Source organism: Diachasmimorpha longicaudata, chromosome 15 (genome assembly GCF_034640455.1).
Source record: "Diachasmimorpha longicaudata isolate KC_UGA_2023 chromosome 15, iyDiaLong2, whole genome shotgun sequence".
NCBI classification, from domain to species: Eukaryota; Metazoa; Arthropoda; class Insecta; order Hymenoptera; family Braconidae; genus Diachasmimorpha; species Diachasmimorpha longicaudata.
This window is the reverse complement of record NC_087239.1, coordinates 650557-671170: the sequence shown is the minus strand read 5'-3', so window position 1 is coordinate 671170 and position 20614 is coordinate 650557. Positions and strand designations below refer to the sequence as shown.

The window sequence follows — 20614 nt, the reverse complement described above, 5'->3', positions numbered from 1 at the left end:
TGAAAAGCCGCCTCTTTATTCTTCGCTAAAAAAATCGCGTTGTCTGCTCTTTGCGGCCCACGTGAACGAACCACTTAGCCACGTTTTCTAATCCTTATCTATGTGTATCAGGATAATATGCGCTGCAATGGGCACGATGAGACCGACCGGGTGAATAAATCCTACCATTTCGGGGGCTTTGTGTGGGGCCCATTTGAGGCTTAATTGAAAGACAACAATCTCAATGACTGCATTTTGGTGGGAAGCGATCGCAGGGGCTAATAGGTATCTCTTGACACTGCACCTGAAGCCAAATCTGTGGTTTTGAGGGTTCGCTTCGGTGGATTTACCGATTCGATACACTGACTCGCTGTTACAAACTTCGTGTTAACTCTGTTGGTTAATCTCCGCCGGAGGAACTGTATTGTGTGTGGTGCATCTTCGCGAATTGTGGATGGGTTTACACTGAGAGAAAAATATAATTTTGCACATTATATTTGTTTTGAACAAACAAATGCCCGAAGTATTCATTGGAAAACCGCGTTAACTCCTTGTCGGAAGAATATTTAATTGGCAAAATTATATTTTTGTCTTAGGGTATCCAAAAATTCATTCCAGTTGTGTCATATGCGAGAAAAAGCGTCGATAGATCATTTTTTTATCGTTCAGCCCTGGAAAACTGCAATATTTTCTAGTGGAACCAAGTTTACTCTGAAAAACGTTTGTTTACACTTTCAAATGATCTACGCTAAGACATTCAAATTCTAAGTTACGATTTTTAAAAAACTGAATTCGATATGTTCAGAGGTCTCAAGTTAATCCAAAATCCTATCGAATGTCTGGACTGAAGATTATACAACTTTGAAGTTAAGATGAGATTTGTTAAAGTATAAACAGAGAAATCAATTGCAAAATTAAATTATTTAAAGTTACACCAATCTTTGCTGATTAAACAATTGTATTGATTAACTTGTGTTTATTTTTAAAGATGACTGCTTCAACATTTTCTTATGATTCCATGACTATCAATCTTATGGTTAATCCCTCGCATCTCCATAAATGATGACGCAAATAACTCAATATAAATAATGACAAAAGTAAATTAGTAACATTGTTCTAAGTAGTTTTATTACCGGAAATTATTCTCTGAACCTTCACATTTCGTTATTTCCACTTTTTGTTATATTCCAACATTAAAAATTTGATAATCGATGTTGAAATAAAAGTTTTCATCTGAGGAACGGCTCAAAATGTTCCACACTAATGAATTCATCAGTAAAACTGATAAAAAATAAATTGTCATTTTCTAAATTTCAAAAATTGAACTATAATAATAAACAAAGTTGATAAAATACGAATTTCTGGTCACCGAGGCTCCAAACATTGAATATTGCTGACCCAACTTCCCCATTTAAACCATCTAAATGTGAATAAACAAAAAGTAATTTGGTCATGAAGGATAAACTGAAATGTCCTCCCTATCTTATAGAGACCTCGTCATGATCCGGCTTTACCTAGTAAAATTTTTTGATGATATCGATCAACCTCATATGATGAAACTGCCAGGTACGGTTATAAGTGCAGGTTTCATAAGCTCTAAGCCCACACAAGTCTATGAGATTCATTTATCGTTGATCTTCGATAGTGCATCATTCTATTCCAATGGAGCCCGTGGAAACTATCATCCTCTGTTCAAGATAAGCAAACATTCTCCAGGAAAGTGATGCGTGTACGATTCCTCTTGTCGATATAAATTGATGCTGCAGGTGCGGTAAAAAAATCTGTATTAACTACTCGTGTCCCTATTTCTGCCTCTTGCATTTGTAATTAAGCAAACGAACACAGATATAATAAATATAATTCTATGGCAGTCAAACATTTTTTTAACAAGAGCTTGAAGCGAATTTTTAAAATGGTGCCATATTGTATAATAATTATAATAATCCTTATTTTTATAATAATTGATCAATTTTGAAAATGTCAATGAAATTTTGTGATATTCACTAAGAACTGAGACGAAATCACTAGCGAAGTAGTAAAATGAGGTAAGTTGATTTATGTCAGAGTGTAGCTTTCGAACAATAACTGCGAATCTAACAGAGATAACGAGATTTTTGTTATAACATTTGTTTTAGCACTCAGTTCACTTCATAAAAAAGGTTTCAATAAAAATTTTGATATCTTCCCTAGATTTTGAGATATTCATCAAAAACTAATCAAGAATCAAAAGTCACTTATCGTTTTGCCACCTCACTGTTGAAATATTTGTTTCTTAATTCGATTTTCAATCTTCCGATGTTTTTCTTCTGTCTAACACTATGATTTTTCAATTTTTAAAATTCAAAGGGTCTAATGCGACGATTTTCATCCCCTAATTAGATAAATCGCCGGAAACTGCAGTCTTAAAACTATCCTTTATTATTAATAAATTTTATATATTCATTTTCTGTAATTGAATTTCGCTTTTATACATTTTATCAGAATAAAAGTTATAATTTGAAAACTTAAAAACAAATCTTGAATTAGTTTTTTTTTCATTTGTAACCATTACTTGACAAGCGCAAAAGAGGCTTTAAAAATGTATAGACAAGATTGTTTGAAAATAAATTATTGTAAGAGTGTGAGGGTTTTGTCAGGATTTAATTATCACTCTAGTGTCTTTAAGATGTCTTTTATCTGATCTATTTTGGTCAGTACAATTTGATGGCTCACGCCGGACTGTTCCACAGTTAGTATCAACCGATACTCGTCAATTCGAACCTGTAGAGGGGGGGGAGGCGATTTTAGGATACTCTCTCGGGAGAGTATACACTTATTATTAGGGATATCGATTTTTCCCCACTACATTATGGCTGTCCGTTATTTTTCCATTTCACATCAACTGGTCACCGAAGGGTGGCAATACCTGAAGGTAGGAACTGGCGCATCGTCGACACGATTGGTGGTATACGACTCTTCTTGTCAATATAAATTGATGCTAAAGGTGTGGTGAAAAGAAATCTGTAATTGCCATTTCCGATTCGTGCTGGACTACTGGTTATTTTTATCCCTTTTTATTTCGTGATGTAAAGTAATCGGTGAACGATCGAAAAACGGCTACCTTAAGCCTTTTTTGTGAGATTCTTTTTCCTGATAGCCGGCGGACTCCTCATTAAATGCTGGATTGCTTATGCACACGCAAATATCGACGCACGCGACTCCAACATATTCAATTCTTTTATTCTATTTTCATCGGGTTTTTACCAGTTTTTTGAGATTACCATGTTTTTATTTTCGTTAGCTTTACAGATATATTAAGTTGGGAGAATGTGTGGGGTTTTCAACGGTCTTAAAGCACTTTAAGGAGATGCCAATGAACACGAGGAATTCTCTCTTTAAACCTAGATGGGCCACCATATGAGGGAAGCACTTGAGGGCGTCGGTGTTCTTTAAGGTTCTTCTCGCACAACAGTCTCTGTAAAAAGTTTATAATCCTTTGACAGGATATAGCCTCGCTTGATTGATTGCATTGTGTATGAACAGCTAAAATATAATTACATTTTTTCCATTAAAACTCTTTTTGAACTTTTCATACTTAGTTAAAAAAAAAAATGGTCAATCGATTTAATTTGTTTTTACTGTGCTGGATGATGCGACTGTTAGCCTAAACAATTTTTATTTGAGAAACTATCAAGTGGTCGATTAAAAAAAATTTTTTAATATATTTTTTAATCTTCCACGTATTTGAATGGATTTTAAATATTAAAAAAATTTCGATCTCCCTGTCTGCACCCCCTAAAAATTTAAACAGAAAAACGTCGAGTAAATATTTTAGACGACAACAATCTTAACATTCAGAAGATTTTTTGTTTTCAGAAGATTTTCGTTTTGTCTTCGGGGGAATTTTTCGTTTAAAATCTTTGAGAGATTTAGATTCAAAAATTATTTGCAAACACAACGAAAATCTTTTAAAGATAAAAAACCCTTGAACACTTCAAAGTTGTTGACCAGCGTACCACACATCAGATTTATAAAAGATCGTTTTCATTTATCTTTGCAAAATCTTTCCAAATCTTTAGAAGACAATAATATTTCTCACCCGAGGTGTAATAAATTTTCTCTGGAAATCTCTAACAGGGTGCATAACTTTGATAAAATCAAAAAACGATTATTCGTATGGCTTGAATATCATTCACGTCAGCTACGAGAAGACACGATATGCGTGACGATGACGGGGATCACGATGTTGACGATGACAAAAAGGATACCAGAGTCTCCCGCATAAATACTACCGCATTCCTCTTGAGGAGACGGCGTTTGTTACACACAATTGTAAACACATAGCGAAGCAGGATTATCCCCAGGATTTGTGTCATGTGCCATTGAGATGAGGCTGGAAGAGTAGAATGAATAGAAACGTTGGAGCCTCGTTCAGGCCCATGTGATGGTCAAGAGGACGAGACCAGTTAGGAGATTAAAATTATGGTTACACCGCACGTTAAATTTCTGAGGATTATCGGGGAGTCTTTTAATTATGAATCGTTGGAGAATGATCTAGTCTACAGAAAGGTCATTCAAGGGTCCAGAGGAATTCAGAAAATTCGAGGATGAATTCCTATGGGAAATTAAAAATGAGGGCATCTCAAAAAAGTATTTATATACATTAAATAAAGTTTATGACCTTCTGAAATACATTAAAAACATGAAAATAATCCTGAAAACAGTAAAAAAGTTCTTTAAAAGAGAATAAGAAAAAATATAATTTCTGTATTGGAGTCGGTGTTTGTTTTAGAATTCAGAGTGGTAATTCTTCAACAAATTCGAATACTTTCCAACACTTGACAACACAACTTGAGTTCACTTATCAATTACAAAAGTGATTAACAAAATTTGCTCGACGGTATCAAAATTTTTTATAGAAAAATTTAGATAAAAATTACGGAAATCGCCGAAAAAATTGTGTAAAAGTTTTGTAAAATTTTTCTTTATTTAATATTTCTCTCTGTGTGGATAAGCAAATACCCAAAATGGCGCCTTGAAAAGAATATCGCATATCATTTAATTCTTTATCGGGACACAACGCTACGTTGTATTCAAGTGCCTATCAAGTCCCCGAATTTTGCCGACAAAATACAGTTATCAAGTGACATTTTAATAGTCAACAATAAACTAAGTGCATTATCTCAGCGGAAACCACCCAAAATCTGTGCCGGTGATAGCCCAATCCATCCGAATTACTCAACCAACAATTAAAACTAATGAATCCCCATTACTCGAAGATTCAGAGTCATTCCATGCATTGAACCATCAAACAGATGATTAGATTACGTCCGAAGGATCATTCCTTTTATGCCCATTTTTGCCACTTACAAGAGAGTATCTTGCCGAGTGTTTTAAAAAATTTTCATTCTCGGACCCTGCGGTTAGCCACCGGTACGGGTTCTGGCGAAAGGGGGAATTATACCAACCCACGGTAATAAATTAGTCTGGACATTCCAGGGAATCTAGTCACCTTATAGTTTAAGTGAGAATACGTATCTAGGGTGGGGCCAAATGGAGCTTCTTCCGATTAATATTCAACCCCGTAATGTTAAGAGCGTGAAATTATAATTAACCATAATTCAATCTATTGCGTAAACTATTCGTCACGTGAAAAATAATATTTTTCAAAAATTTTTCGCAAAAGTCTCGTAAATTCCTAGTTTCAGCTGGAATTACAGTAAATTTTGTTATCGAAAAATCTTAATTTTATTGTGGAAGCGGTAAAAAATTAATTTCGATTCAATTACTTCAAGGGAATCAAATAAATAACGGGAAATGTCCAAGATTTTTTTTATGATTTTTAGATGACTCTGGAATTCGGAAGAATTGTTCTGAAATTTTGGAAATTTTAATGTTATTAACTAACAGCTGTTGAACTGTAAGAAATTTGAACTCAAAAAAGAAATTGAACTCACATTAACAACTCATAGAAGATTGACCCTCCATTTAAACACGTGAAGAGGTGTTTAAATTTCAAAAATTTCTACCTCAGGTTCAAAATGGACAATCTCAAATAATAAAGGATAATTTTTCAACTAATATTTTAAACTATTCACCATAAAAATTTGAAGAAAAACTGTAAAGTAAATATTTCACACAACAACCTTAAGGTTCTTGTCGCGCTGTCACTCGCTGTACGGCGCCCTTGGATTAGACCGTAAACTTTTGTCAGATTCTGTACGACTTGCCCAATGGTGTTGCGTACTCGACTAACTTGTCCCGCCCCCTTTAAGAAAGCACTCGACTTTCTCCAATTATTCCCCTAATATGAAACCCTACCTCAACTTCTATCTTTTCTTTGCAAATTTGTTAACACTATTTCTACTCTGTATTTTATTTATTAAGAAATGTCGAGTCATTCGACATTTTAGAATTGCCTCTACTGAAGTGTTAAAAACCAAAAATATAGATCTCACGGTTGAGAGCAAAAATCAAAATGATTCTGGGGAATTTTTTAAAGGTAATCGTTAGGTAAAGGTAATCAATCTCTTTCTGGAAAAAAAATCAAGAGAGAATGTCGAAACTTTAATCCCTTCCACGACAACCTTAACATTCATACACCAGAACGTATGATAATCTACATGTAGACTATAGTACGAAGGTCGCCATGCTAATGCCATGTGGAAACCCACAATTCCAGGTAATTCAATAATTGTGTATTTTCGATTATTACCTCTGTTCCATTTCTGATTTCGTGGTATCGTTTTCCGATCCACAAGCCCACAAATACCTGTAATTTCGCTGTTATTGTGACGAATCAGTAGATATTATCGCCACCATCGATTCATTCTCGGAAATAATCTGAAGCGAAATGCACAATAATTTTATATCCTTCAGTCACACCTATTCATGATGGTAATTTTATTGTTGTTAAATACAGCACAGCCGGCCCGTGGACATGATAATGTTTAACTTGAAACTATTTCGATTACCGTTGTGATGAAAGTTGTTTTGACATAACTTGGAAATTGTTATGAGAGGAGGAGGAGCCGTTAACGGAGGGACAAAGCGTCCAGAGGATGCTTAAGACGAAGCACTAGGAGGTTAGGGAGCATTATAAGCTCTTGTTTGTGAATACTATTATGCACCTTAATGCTATGTATTAGGCTTATCTGCAGACCGGCATACACCAAGCGAGAGGTGACTTCCGTGCAGATGGTTTTCATTGACTTTTTGCACTTCTCGCGTTGTGATGAATTACCCGGGAAATTGCCAGCAACTGCCCCGCGAGGAATGATATCTGTCCTTGGAATATCTTCCAGAAGTCTTTGGAAGAACTTTTCAAAAATTTTACTGAAGAGCTTTTGATGAGCTGTCGCGTTTAAGTCATTGAAGGAATCCATTAATTCTTTAAAAATTAGGTGTCTCTTAATCCGTAAAAATTACGGAACAGTTACGCACTTTTTCCGTCACTGTTCCGTCATTTTTAAAGAATTTTGAAGAAAAGGAAATAAGTTAAGGAAAATGGAATTTTTGTAATGACATTGATTGCGGTACGGAATTTACTCCACAAAAAAGGATATGATAAAAAATATTTTATTTCTCGTTGATTAATCAAAAAGTGGCTAATGGACAGCGTCACATGACATCATTTTGTGACACCACGAGAAATTTTTGGATAGGATTTTTGGTGAGGTTAGAAAAGGAATTAGAATTAATTGCGTTATAATTTTTACCAGTGAATGTTAATGAAGAAATGGATAGTTTAAGCTGTAGTGTAATAATGACGGTATAACTCTAAGACAGTCGACTACCGAAATTGCCTCTCCCTTCCCCCCATACCACGAATTATCGAACCATTCGGCGTGAGCCTTGAAATTGTACTGACCAAATTAATCAATCGATTTACATACACCATTTGTTAAAATGTCAGAGTAACTTATCAACATACGTCTTCCTGATAAATAAATCTTAAATTCCTTACAAAGACGGGATTCGAACCCGGGGCTTTCTGATTATGCATTGAGTGCTCTCCCAACTGAGTCGAAAGTAGCTTATCTGCTTTTATCATTTCGCTACTGAATTCAGAGGGATTTGGAATTAAAACTAAAATGTTCTCCGACTTTTATTGATCTCCGACAACTTTCACTGAATGATTGGCCTGAAAAAGTAAGATTTTTACCTGTTTTTGGATAAATCACATGGAAAATCAACGAAATATTTCATTTTTCAATATAAAAAGTTTCCGAAAATTTCAAGAAATGTTAAAGCCGATAAAAATTTTGAGAATTTTCTATGGTAAATTGAGACGGAAATTTTCAACAGAATAGGAGGGGAATAATTGACATACAAGTTATGAAATTTCCTCCTAGAATCAGAGAATAGCCAATAGACTTTGTGATAGAATTTCGGTAAGAGTTTTCTACTTCATTAATCTTGTTATTGTTCCATCTTGGAATAAAATATAGAAGTGATCAATAAAATTTGCGAAATAATTTTTTCCCTCCTGAAATATTTCTTCATCTTGGTTTTGAGAGAATAAAGAGGCAGCAGAAAATGAAAGATGGGAGAAAAAAGAGGAAAAAGGTTACACCAGGGGCGCCACAAAATTATTTCGTCTGGTTCTCACGTTCGTCAGGACACCCTGTAGATTATCTTACGTGGTGAGTTTTCGGCACAACGCCGGGGAAGACGCAAGATGCATTCCAATGCAAATAATGCGCCCGCGGGTCGCGGAGGAACGTAATCGTTGCAATTTCATGCTTCTCAGAAAATATTCAACTTGTTCGTCTCATTTCACCGGGTGTTTCCTTATTTCACAGCGCGTTGCCCTCCTTCATCACTATAATTTCTCTTCAGAATCATCTCATCGTCTGCTGCTTGAAAAATAGCTCTATTTGGTTAAATAGATGGAGAAGGGAAGTACCAATTAGGTAATATGAATAACTCCTTGGGCAGGAGGTAGAACTCAGGGCCCTGACTGATAGTCTCATGGGCAAAATAATAATTCATCTGGAAATTATTCAGAATGACAAGTTAATTAATGTGGATGATCTATATCAATGTGGAGGTCTTCGAAATTCATTTGATGCCCTTTCATCAAGCATTATTTTACTTTTCATTTCAACGAACAGGAGTTTCATGTTAATCCCGATTACATGTCAAATTAATACACATGTTCAACACAGACTCATATTTAAAATATAGAATAAGGCAACACTTATTTTTTAAACTCAAACTATTTCGTTTCGAAATTAGTATTTTTTTTTTAATTAAAATCATTGTAGATACAGTAGATGTTATCAAACTCAGAACTAAATATGGTATTAAAGAGTCACGTGATAAACATATTTTTATTTTTATAACGGATGAATGTCAGAATAAATAAAAGTAAAATGAAATAATTTTTCTATGTTAAAATTACAAATTCGAAAGTTGACATATATTAATTTTACCAGTTAATATTAACTCCTCATTAAAAATTGAAGAATATAATCCAATAACAACATAACATAGAATGTAACAAAATCGACATTCATGAAAAATATAATCAATTACAACATAAATTGACAAAAATTCAAAGTTCAGGGGAAAGGGTTATTGAAAATTTCTGCAACTGAATTGCACAATTTCAATAAAAATTAATAATAATTCTTATAAATAAAACCCAATCACAGAAGAGTTGAACATTCATTATCCATGGAACAACATGGAAACAGTTACTTGCAAAAATTTTCAAGAAAAAAAATTTTTTTTTGCCTTACCGCGGATTCAATCATTTGAAAAAAAAATCGATATTTTAGTGAGTTTCTTTTTTAGGGTAGTCGGAGCGGTTGTTGTTGGGGCTGCGGTGTGCGGTCGCATCCCAGGATTGGGGAAGAGTCAGCGTGAACAGTGCAGAAAGGCGCCTCACGCGATGCCAGCAGTCGGCGAAGGCGCTGAATTGGGTCTTCGTGAGTGCCGACACCAATTCAGGCATCACCGATGGAATTGTTCGCACGTTGCCAATGATCGTGTTTTTGGACACGTTGTGGTTGTAGGTAAGCGACTGAATAAATTCACAAATTCGGAATTCTATGGAGTTAATGACAGGTGTCCCGAAAAAAATAAAATCCGAAAACAATTCCAAAAACTGATTTGTTTACAACACTGCTCATTTAATTTTAAATACGTAAAAATTAATAAAGACAATGAAATTGAGAAGATGATGAGGTTAGGCCATTATCGGTGAATGAAGTGATAGAACCTGAGTTATAATTGTGTTTTTGGGTTTTGGTAATTGTTTGTTCTTGGATGAAGAATCGAACGGTTGGATTATGTGTTGAATTACACTAATTTTTAGGCGATGTAACCTAACAAGTATGTGAGATAAGTATTTATTGAAATAGAACAATACTTCAACAATCAATTACATCAAATTTAGATTATTTAGACGGGAGGAATTTACGATTTTTAAGTTAAATAGTTTGCATAAATATATTGATATTATTTACAGCGCTTCGATTAAGACTGAAGTATATCAAGAAGCTCCGCGTTATTTAAAATTGGAGACTAAAAGCTTAGACTGTCTTATTTTATAGAATATGTAGTTATGCAGTATTTCATATCTATGTTGCTGAACCAATCAGTGAACTCGATTTGGCGGAAAAGCGAGTACAAGTGGAAAGAGGATGATGATGTAGACAGTCGGGGTCTTACTTGCGCGACATTTACTGAACAATAAGGGACTGTACTAAACTTATAGCCAAATTGAAGTTATGACCAAATAAAACGATGGATTTGAAGTGGATAGACAGCTTTCGAACATAAAGATATTTAAGAAAAGTTTTTTAATCCTCGGGACTTCTCGATAATGAGAATCGAAGGAAATGAATTGAATCCATTCTAGAGTTTTAAAGTAATGAAGTAATGGCAAAATTCAAAAGGATCTGTAGACCGTGGGGAACTACGTGTATGGGAAGCAATTGAGGATATATAAAAAATTAAAATTTTTGAAATTGTCCATAATCAACCAGACATATTTTCTGGATAGGAAATTTCGTAGAATATTGGGAAACGAATAAGTAATTTAGAAGAAATCTCACGAAAAAATATTCCACGACAGAACAGTAATTTTATTTCCCCCCAAAATAATATCTCATCTTCATTCGTTCTTTAATTTGATTAAATTTTTAGAGTCAAGTCCAGGGAGAGAAATTAAATGATTGCTTTTCATTCCAAAATTTGAAAACAGTCTGAAGCTGACAAAAAAATCGTTGTACTCAATATTTACAACTAAAGAATATTTTAAAAATATAACATGTCGATAGTACAACTTTCGGGTTTCAGCACTTTAACCAAAAAAAATCATTGAAATTCACGTTACCGATGCCAAGTTATTGATACCATCACGAAACTTCTCAGCCTTTTTGGAATCCCACCTATCAACGAGATTGAAACAATAAATCCCATCCTGAGTAGAGGAGAGATCTCTGAAGGAACATAATTCTCCATTTGAAATGAATTTTGACGTTCCAAGTGTCTGGAAAACAGGTTAGCATGGAAATCCATCACGTGAAGAGCGTGACCATGGAACGTAAAACGTTTTTTCTTGTAAAAGAGGCGAATAGTATGAAGCTGCCGTATGTTCTGTGCGTCCAGAAGTACCCGCCCAATCCATATTTATAATCAACGGGACATTCAAAAGAAAACTGGTTTAAAAGGCAACACTGGTGTTAAATAGTTTACGCGTGTACAGATCCTGAAGGAGCCGAGGTAGTTTACAATTCGACGTGAATAAACCATATCATCTGTTGACGCGTAAACATTTACACTTTTCCGAAATTGTTAAAATAATCATCTCAAACGTTATTCATTACCAGTTGTATTATTTTGTATTTTAGTTCCGAAATATCTTGGGAAATATTCAAATTTTTAATTTCACTGATTGAATCATTTATCTTTTCTAAACGAAATCCATTAACTAACAACAAATGGTAGAGTTAAATATGATCAAATAGGTATTCATTAATAGTTGATAAATGTTTCAATTCAATGACAAAAGAGGTGTCAATATTCGTTAACTATTCGTCAAATTGCCGTCGGCTCGTGCGATAAAGCTACCCCGAGCCGTAAATACTTTTCTCATTAGCATCATATAGTATTTATTATCACAGCGTGTGGAAAAAGAAATTTCTAATCACGTGGAATGAGAGTAAAGAAAGTCTTTTAGTTCACAAGTTTTGACTTTTTATTTCGTAGTAAACGAAAGGCATCTGTCCTGAAGATGAAGAGTACAAATAATTAACGACAGTTCATGAAGCTTCATATCGATAGCCAAATTGGTCAACTTCTATATTTTTGGAGATATGCAATTTCAAAATAATAACATTCATTTAAGTTTGAAAACGAAAGAAGTAATCGACAAAAAATATTCTTATGGACGCGTAAAGAGATTTATCACTCGAAATGTTGCCAATCGTGAAGGGATTTTTAAAATTTATTCATTTTTGAAAATGAAAATTGCTGTCACCACACCCCGTTTCCACATGACCTGGACGAGAAAAAATTTTAGAATTGATTCGGGTCGTTAGAGGTACAATGCAGTTAAATGCTATTTACTCTATGTAAATTAGGTAAATAATGAATTATACATGAAGGAAATGATGTGCAGACTAATCATTAGAAAGTATATTGCTAATTGATTAGCAAAAACGTCTGTGCCATAAGCAATATAGGAGCTATTATTTTCCACTTATTTTTCGATATCGATTATTTGATTCTCTAATATGAATCACAAATAATCTGGAATGTTATGAAACGCCTAAAAAAGATATTTTTATTTTATGTCTGTCTGTACTCGCAGGAAAATCATTAATTTTGACGAAATCCTAAAAAAATACCCTGGAATTGTGGTTAAAAATCTGAATTTTCAACTTATTTTATTTTACTCCGGGATCCAAGTACTAATGCAGAGAGATAGGATTAGTGTGGAACCTGGTATAATATGGCCAGCGCTACCACTGTGGTAGCAAAACATAGACACTTCAACGCCCACCTGGTGGAATTAAATGACCCAAGAACAACTGTGTTGATGGCTTTCAAATCGATATAAGAGATTGTGCTGGAAATAAAAACTCTCAAAGTACTCATTGATATTGATATTTTTTCTCCTGCCCAGAAAAAATATCCATTGACTTTTGTTCTTCACGTGCAATTAACAAAATTAACTCTACACATGTTATACATAAGCATATATTATATATTGCGCTGTGAACAGAAATTTTTAATTCCAAAAGTCTCAATAGTCCATTATATACACGACAAGTGCGGTAAAGAGTTCCTAAAGAGGATAAGGGGAGTGTCGGGGGAATTTAATGATCATGTGAGTCATAAAATCTATTCCGCAAGTCTTTGTATAGATATTTCATGAATAGAAAAATATTGCCTTTTCCCTTAAGAGATTCATTGACAGGATTCTTATCTCGAATTCGAGAAAATACTATTTCTAGCTCAACTCTATTGACGGAATGACGGGGGCATCATGGCCATATAGGTAAAGCAGAAAAATCGAACCGGATGAGTGCAACCAGCACTCGAGAAACATAAATACTTCGAAATTTATACATAGAGGGAGGCCATGTGGAATGTTTTCAATTAGTCTAATTAACGGTACCACTCCACATACTTCAACTAAAAGCCCCTCTTCGGCATTGCGTCCAGTTTGCTCTCCTTAATGTCCGATAGTTAAATCATTTAGCATATGAGCGAATATTTTTCAACTGGTGGAACACAAATAATCGAGAACACCACCTCATTTTTGTCGATTACAGCCCCAAGACATTTTGATTTAGTAATTTTTATGTATTAGAAAATATTATTTCGTTTACTACAGAGAGAGAGAGAGAGAGAGAGAGATGTTATAGAAATAAACTGTAGTTGTTATCGAATACATTTTTTTTAATTTTAGCGAACAAAACGTCTGTAGTTGAAAAATTGAAGAAGAGCAATCAAGAATTTATTAGCATTAATTCTATATTTATAGACGTATATTATCGATCTTCAATATATGGAAAACTCGCCAGTTTAAGAACGAATAGTATAATTTATACTGAACGTCGCGATAATAAATCACGGATTATCCATAAAATTCGTCATGAGCGATTGGATATCGGCTAATTTATTCCGCTGAATAAAATGAAGATATTTGTAGAATTTCTCTGGCGATACTTCACCACTGGGATATCTCATTATCTCCATTGAATTAAACCAAGTAATTTTGGAACTCCAGGTATTTCGGTCCCTCTCGATAAGTTCTCGCAAGCCCCCTGGGATAACGTCATCGACACCACCATTAATGGTCTCACCTTATCATCTCACGGAGTATCGAATTTTTTCACCACATTCCCTTTTATTTTTCAGCATTTTTATTCTTCTTCGACTTTTAAAACCTTCGATTTTTATTCATTTCTTTTCATTCATTCTTGCCTTATCCATCTAGAATAACTGGATTGGCCCACACTCAGCATGCCATTTCGAAACACTCCTCGACTTGTTCCTGTTTTTCGTGAATTCAATGCTCAATTTGTATGACGCATGTCGAAAAGTGCATTCGAAAACAACTTTGTTGGGCACTTTGACGATTGATCTCTCCGATTTCTCACATTGTTTGCTTAAAAAACGATACACATTACGTTGAGACAAAAACTTTTCATACTTGGACTCTAAATATTTTGTATCACGTCTAAATATCATTATAAAAAATACCACACAGCTAAATTATTCCCCCATTTGCTTTAAAAATGTTGAAATATTTATAAATTATATTTTTAAATTATAACAATATTTAAAGGTGTAATACGAAATATTGTTATATCCAGAGAAAGACTCACAACACAAGTGATAAAAAGTTTGAAGCGGTTTATTAATAATAATGATCAGAAGCAAGCCAATAGACAGATCTGTACTCCCAAAAATATCTCTGAATCCTAATAAAGCATCGGAGTCTTCTTGAAGACGATCGTCCTTTTGGTTCTGTTCCTTGCCATTCTTCAGATGAGATATAAGAAGAGAGACGTAAGAATATGATCCAACAAAAATATAAAAACAATGGAATATAGGGGCAGATAAATAATTTGGGCACATCAGATTAAATACGTTAATTATACTTTCTTAAAAATGTCGCGAGGAAGAAATGTCTGTTCTCCACAACCTGCCTCAGCAGACTGGAAGTGGTTACAGAGACCAAAAGAAAAATCGTTATCCAAAGACAAAGAATCCCCAGTCTCTTTGCCACATGACTTCATTGTTGGGTGCCAACATTGATAAAGTTTTTTTTAGTAATAGAATTTCAGTAAACTGTTAAAGGCTGGAAAATAAATTCTCCTTTTCACTTTGAAAGCAAAACAGACTTTGGCTAGGCACAAAAGGAACAATAAATCACAGGGAATTCTTGAGAAAAAAGGGTTAATTTTAGCAGCCTCGAGAGAATCACGTGGAAGAGGAAATTTTAGATAATAGACATTTTGTTTCTCATAGAGCTCAAATCTCTCGGAAGGGAAATTCCCGGTCACTGGATTGCTGGACAGTGCTGGTGTTCTCCACATGTGCTGCACCTCTTTCCCCATTATTATAGGCATATTTTCCTTTATCCTCTTCTTGACCAATGCCTTTTCCGGAAACCCTTCCCACTATTCCCAATCAAGGCAGAGCAGCTCCTTACAAATCTTCTTTTAGTCAGTTTACTCCGAACAATTCACGGATTCACTTCGCGATACGAGTCCACTTGCAAGTCGATCTAGCCAAGTCTTTATATGCATTTTCATCATTGGAATTCTAGTAGAAGTGCAAGCCTTTGTAAGACTTGTGCAATTAAAAGTGTTTTCATTTAATTTGTTTGTGCAATTAAAGTGACAGTTATTGAGTTATGTATTTTAAACCCACATCAAAATAAAGTGAAATTACCGTAGTTCGGACGTCTCAATTCTTCCAAATTTAAGTAGAAATTCTATTCCCCCCACACCTGTCTCTATGTTGATTCACTTTTGCAACCATAGACTGATAAAAATCAATTAATAGAAGACTCAGGTTATATTTCAACAAGAAACAACTCAGTTATAATGTATAGTAGGGAGCATCATCTTCCTGCAATTATGTTCCATCGCCAAGAGGAAAGGCAAAAGTCCAGTCACTTCTACTCCAGGAATTTTCCTCAAGCTTCATTCCAACAAAATGAATAATGAACAAAGTAATGTCATAATACCTCAGGCCCCTAATCACCCTGTCATACTCAATTCATTACACAAATTTTCATGCGATTAAATGTAAAGGTGGAGTGGAAACATTCATTGGCCAAGACTAATCGGCAACTTTTCTCATCAACGTGTCTCTATCACACAGCCAGTACCATCGCCGATTCATCCGTTCGACTCGTCGCGTATGAATATTCATACTTGAATATATGAATATTTTTAATCGCTATCCGAGTGTCGTTTAACTACCGTTTTCATATCTTACACTGGTGTACGATAGCCACATCTCCAGGGAATCCACCCGAGTGACATTCATTTGGGCTCCTCCCGTGGATGCGGTGAACGACTGCGTGTATGTACCAGTTTGGAATTGTATCGGTTTTCGCTCCTTGCTCCAATCTGTCTCTGTCGTCTTTATCTAACTGCTAATTCGTTCGGCTTGCCCTCCGCGTGTCCAACCGGGTCTTGCGGAGTTTCACAAATGCGCAAGTGTATATCGTAAAAGGGTAGAGATCGTGAAATAGCAAAGGCTATATTTGTGCTTGGATGCATTCAATGCCCCGAGGAATACGTCCCGCGGCGAAGCTTTCGTATCATTCCAAGACGATTTATGTCCTGTAGTTGTTTTTTTATTTACATTCCCGGAATGATGCTCACTGGACTATTGATATCATAATTTTCAACTGGTAATCGTAGAATATTTTTTGCCTGAAATACTTTTTTCCGTTTTACTTAAAGACAGTGCACATTTGGCGAAATTTTTTTCCGAGTTGTTGGATTTTTCATGAAATAAATAAATAGAAAATAAAAATCAATCTCATTCTCTTTCGAGTGTTTATACTTTGAATTGAAAAAACATTTTTATGTATGGTGTTTAGGTTTGATTTGAAGTATGAAGACAAAGTAGACTGAATAGGACTCTGTGAGAGCATGTGACTGAAAGGTTCAGGGAGTCGTTTCCCTTTGTAAATGTACTTAGTTCCTTTAAGGAATCGGTACAGAGTGGATGTGTCTTCCAAGCACAATTATTTGAGTTACGTAATAAAGTAAAGGAAAGTTTCCAATTATTTTCAGTTTTATTATTTCCAAGAGAAGTCATTTGGAAAGTTACGAAAGGGTGGTGGTAATGCATGTTACAAATCTCATTCTTCAAGTATTAAAACAATTATATTAACATATAAAGTAGAAAATATGAGTTTTCTGGGATTGGCCAGTTTCAAGGATCAAAAAATGCAGATCATATTCAAATGAATCCATATTACGAGAGGAGAAGATAAGCGGTATTCTCGAATAATCGAATTCCGAGAATCAATTCTTTCTTATCGATTTATGAAAATAATCGTTTGATCTTTATTACTAAAGACTACCATTTTTTCAGTAATTTTTCTTGCAAAAATCATATGGAGAATTATCCTGTTCCCCTTCCTACCTCATCCAAAATCCTATCCAAAGATTTCCTTTGACGTCACAAGAAATGTGGAACGCTATATAAACTTCCCGTCTTGATGATAAAAATACTAAATACTACTAAAAATACTAATACTTACTAAAGACTACTATAATAAGGCGCCCATCACGCCCCTCACACTTTGAAGGGTATTCTTCAATTATTCGCATTAATCAATTAACAGTAATTGATTTTTACATCCAGATATTCAAACATTTGGTCGTATCACATCTTTTTCCTAAGCAAAATGAATCTAATAAATCGATTTAAAAACAATCGATTTTCGAAATTCGAGAATACCCTTTAGTGAAATGGAATAATCGACGTTGAGCAGGTCATATCCAGTCGAACCTTCGACGTGGCACGCGACGCGCGCCCTCTCATGCTAGCGTTCCGCTTCAACACCAAAAAAACAGTGAGAATTTTCGACAAGTCGATGAATCGATGCTCAGAAAATTCGATTCTCCATACTTGAAGAACAATTCTCGTTAATATTTTACAGAAAATTATCAATTACCAATTCCTCTTCGTTGATCTCTTCAAATTTATTTCTCTCCCATCGCCTGCGTCGGTAGCTGTCATCCTTTGTTATTTATCCACTGCTAATTAGTGAAAAAAGAGGGGAGGTGGGGGGGTGCACTTTCGATTGGAATTCAAAGCTGGCAGCGATTTAATTCCCATGAAAATCAAGATCACCGTTTATTACCGGTGGTCTATTATAGACGGTGCCTTCACCCTCGTTAGCTGAAAACAAATGACACCTGGAGGCGTCGTCCGGAGGATCTACTGCGCATGCGCATTCAATCCTAGCTTCCAGCCATAAGCAATTCCAATCGCCGGGTACTACACGGTAGATCGATATCCCATGGGAGTTTAACGTTGAAGGATTAACCAATCCACCTGATCAACCGATTGAGTTATAGTCCCGAGTTTGTCGTATCCAGTAGTCAGCTCCCTCGGGGCAGTAGATTCCATTTACACTCCTTTTACCTCCATCGTAAAAACCCCGTCCGTCGTTCGGAAAATCTTATAAAACATACACGTTAATAAATTAATAGATCACGTAAATAATTTCTTGGATAACAAGGCTCGACTGACGGCATCCTTAGTGAGACGTACACTGCCAATGCACCAGGCTGTCAACATTCAAGAAAAATCATGGTAATGTGTGTGGACGCGTTCTCGATCGTTAAGTAGTTCCCTAGGAGAGGGAAAAATCGCGAGTCTTATCTAGTCATCCGATCTACTAAACTATTCATGATTTAAGTTTACGATTACGGATATGTTATTTACACAGTCATTGTTCTGATTGTGTTGATAATGAGGAATGATTATTTATGGAAGATGATAGGTTATGACTTAATATGAAAGATCCTTCATTATTGGAAATAAGAAGGTCCTATTGGCTTATTTGATCCGAGATTCGATCTGAGGATGCATTCGATCGCGGCAATTGATCGTTAGTCGATCGTTATTTAATCGTCTGTTGAAGAATAGTGGATCATAGGTTGATGAGATCAATCATTGAATTCCTTTGCGTTACCCTATTGTAGACAGTTGTCTAAACCGATAGGCCTATATCCATTTTGTCAACTAATTACATCGTTGTTTTGCCTTAAAATTGCCTGGCCGACCTTGACCCAGGCATTGTTACGTGCAGTCCCTCTACCCTCAGGAAATTCCCTATTTCTGATCACTCATTCGAATATTTATCTAAAATAAAAACGTCTACCACATAATCATAAACAATTGTCACGAGTTCGATCCCTCTGGGTAAAAGTTCATTTCTTATCATCGCGATGTCCCTCAATTCGCCTGCGAATAGCCCCAGTCGACAGAAACTCTCGTTTCCATGACATTTCTCCTGGAATAAACTTAAATAATCGAGAAATTCTCAGCGATTGCTCTTACGTAAATCGAATGAACTCGCGCGAGATGTAAATCACTCGTAGCTGTAGATCTCTCGATATCCTAGAGACTTCACAGCGGCGATGCAGTATATCGCAGCGAGACACCGTTCACGGCAACCCCCTGGTGATCATCCTGAGAGTACTTGTTGCTTAGATGCTCACTCAGGCGTCGGTTGAACACGTGTTTGAATGTGGTATTGTCAGGATATTGATTATCGCGGTGGGTTCGTTAACGCCAGTGGTTGTTAACACGCTTGTCCCGCATGTGAAGGGTAACGAAATAATTTCCCAACCAAGTGGATAATTTATACACACACATACCATGTAATACTACCTGAACTTAATTGAAATTGTCCAGGGAAATGTTTTTTCAAGGAATTCTATTGTAATTGGAATGCTCAGGGTGGTGTGATCGTTTCGGAGAAGCAGGATTTTTAGGTCATTAGAGGAGTCACAGGAGAATCAGGGGGAGGATAAAATCAAGATTGAGAGGAAATGAAAGAGAGAAATGCTAAGTAGGTTCGCATGCAAATAGGGACAAACCGGACTTTGCGGTACAACAGACGTTATTCGCTGGACTGTAGAGGGTGTCTTAATTGTGGTAATTGGTTAATTGTAAGATCATCTGATTACGATGCGTCATTTGCGGAATTAAAAATCGCAGGCGTACACACGTCGGCAGGAGGAGGAGGTAAAAAATTCTGGGTTTCAGGAACAACCGGATTATGGTGGCACACGGAGGAATGAATATTTTTAAGGAGCTGCACCTCTTTACTTCTGTAGGTAACTCAATCGTAATAATAATATAGTAATAATTTATTAGTGCTTGGGATACATTGCCCCGGCACATGGGAGAGGGAGAAATACTTTCAAGTTGTTGCCGTGTAAAATATTAACAACTCAACAGTTTCTGTTTAAATTTTTATGATGAATAGTTAAAAAAGGGATTACAAGATGATTAGTTTGTGTTTCAGATGAGATAGAGTAGATAGAGTTTGTTAAATTTAATTAACTTTCATAAATTGAAACACAAATAGAATAATTACCAGAAAAAGAGCAAAAAATACGTTTTAAAACGGAATTGACGA

General features: G+C 35.4%; 1 protein-coding gene across 9 annotated transcripts in view; it reads left to right on the top strand.

The window, feature by feature from the left end:
• Positions 1 to 20614, top strand: part of LOC135169729 (protein Wnt-2) — a 75801-nt gene that overhangs the window by 42531 nt on the left and 12656 nt on the right. For 6 of the 9 annotated variants that reach the window (XM_064134977.1, XM_064134975.1, XM_064134978.1 and 3 more), the window contains one exon: positions 9760 to 9980. In XM_064134977.1, coding sequence (XP_063991047.1) covers positions 9760 to 9980 — 221 coding nt within the window. Of the gene's footprint in view, positions 1 to 9759; positions 9981 to 15680; positions 16166 to 20614 lie in introns of those variants that run through there. The other 3 variants (XM_064134979.1, XM_064134980.1, XM_064134981.1) reach the window with 2 other exon arrangements.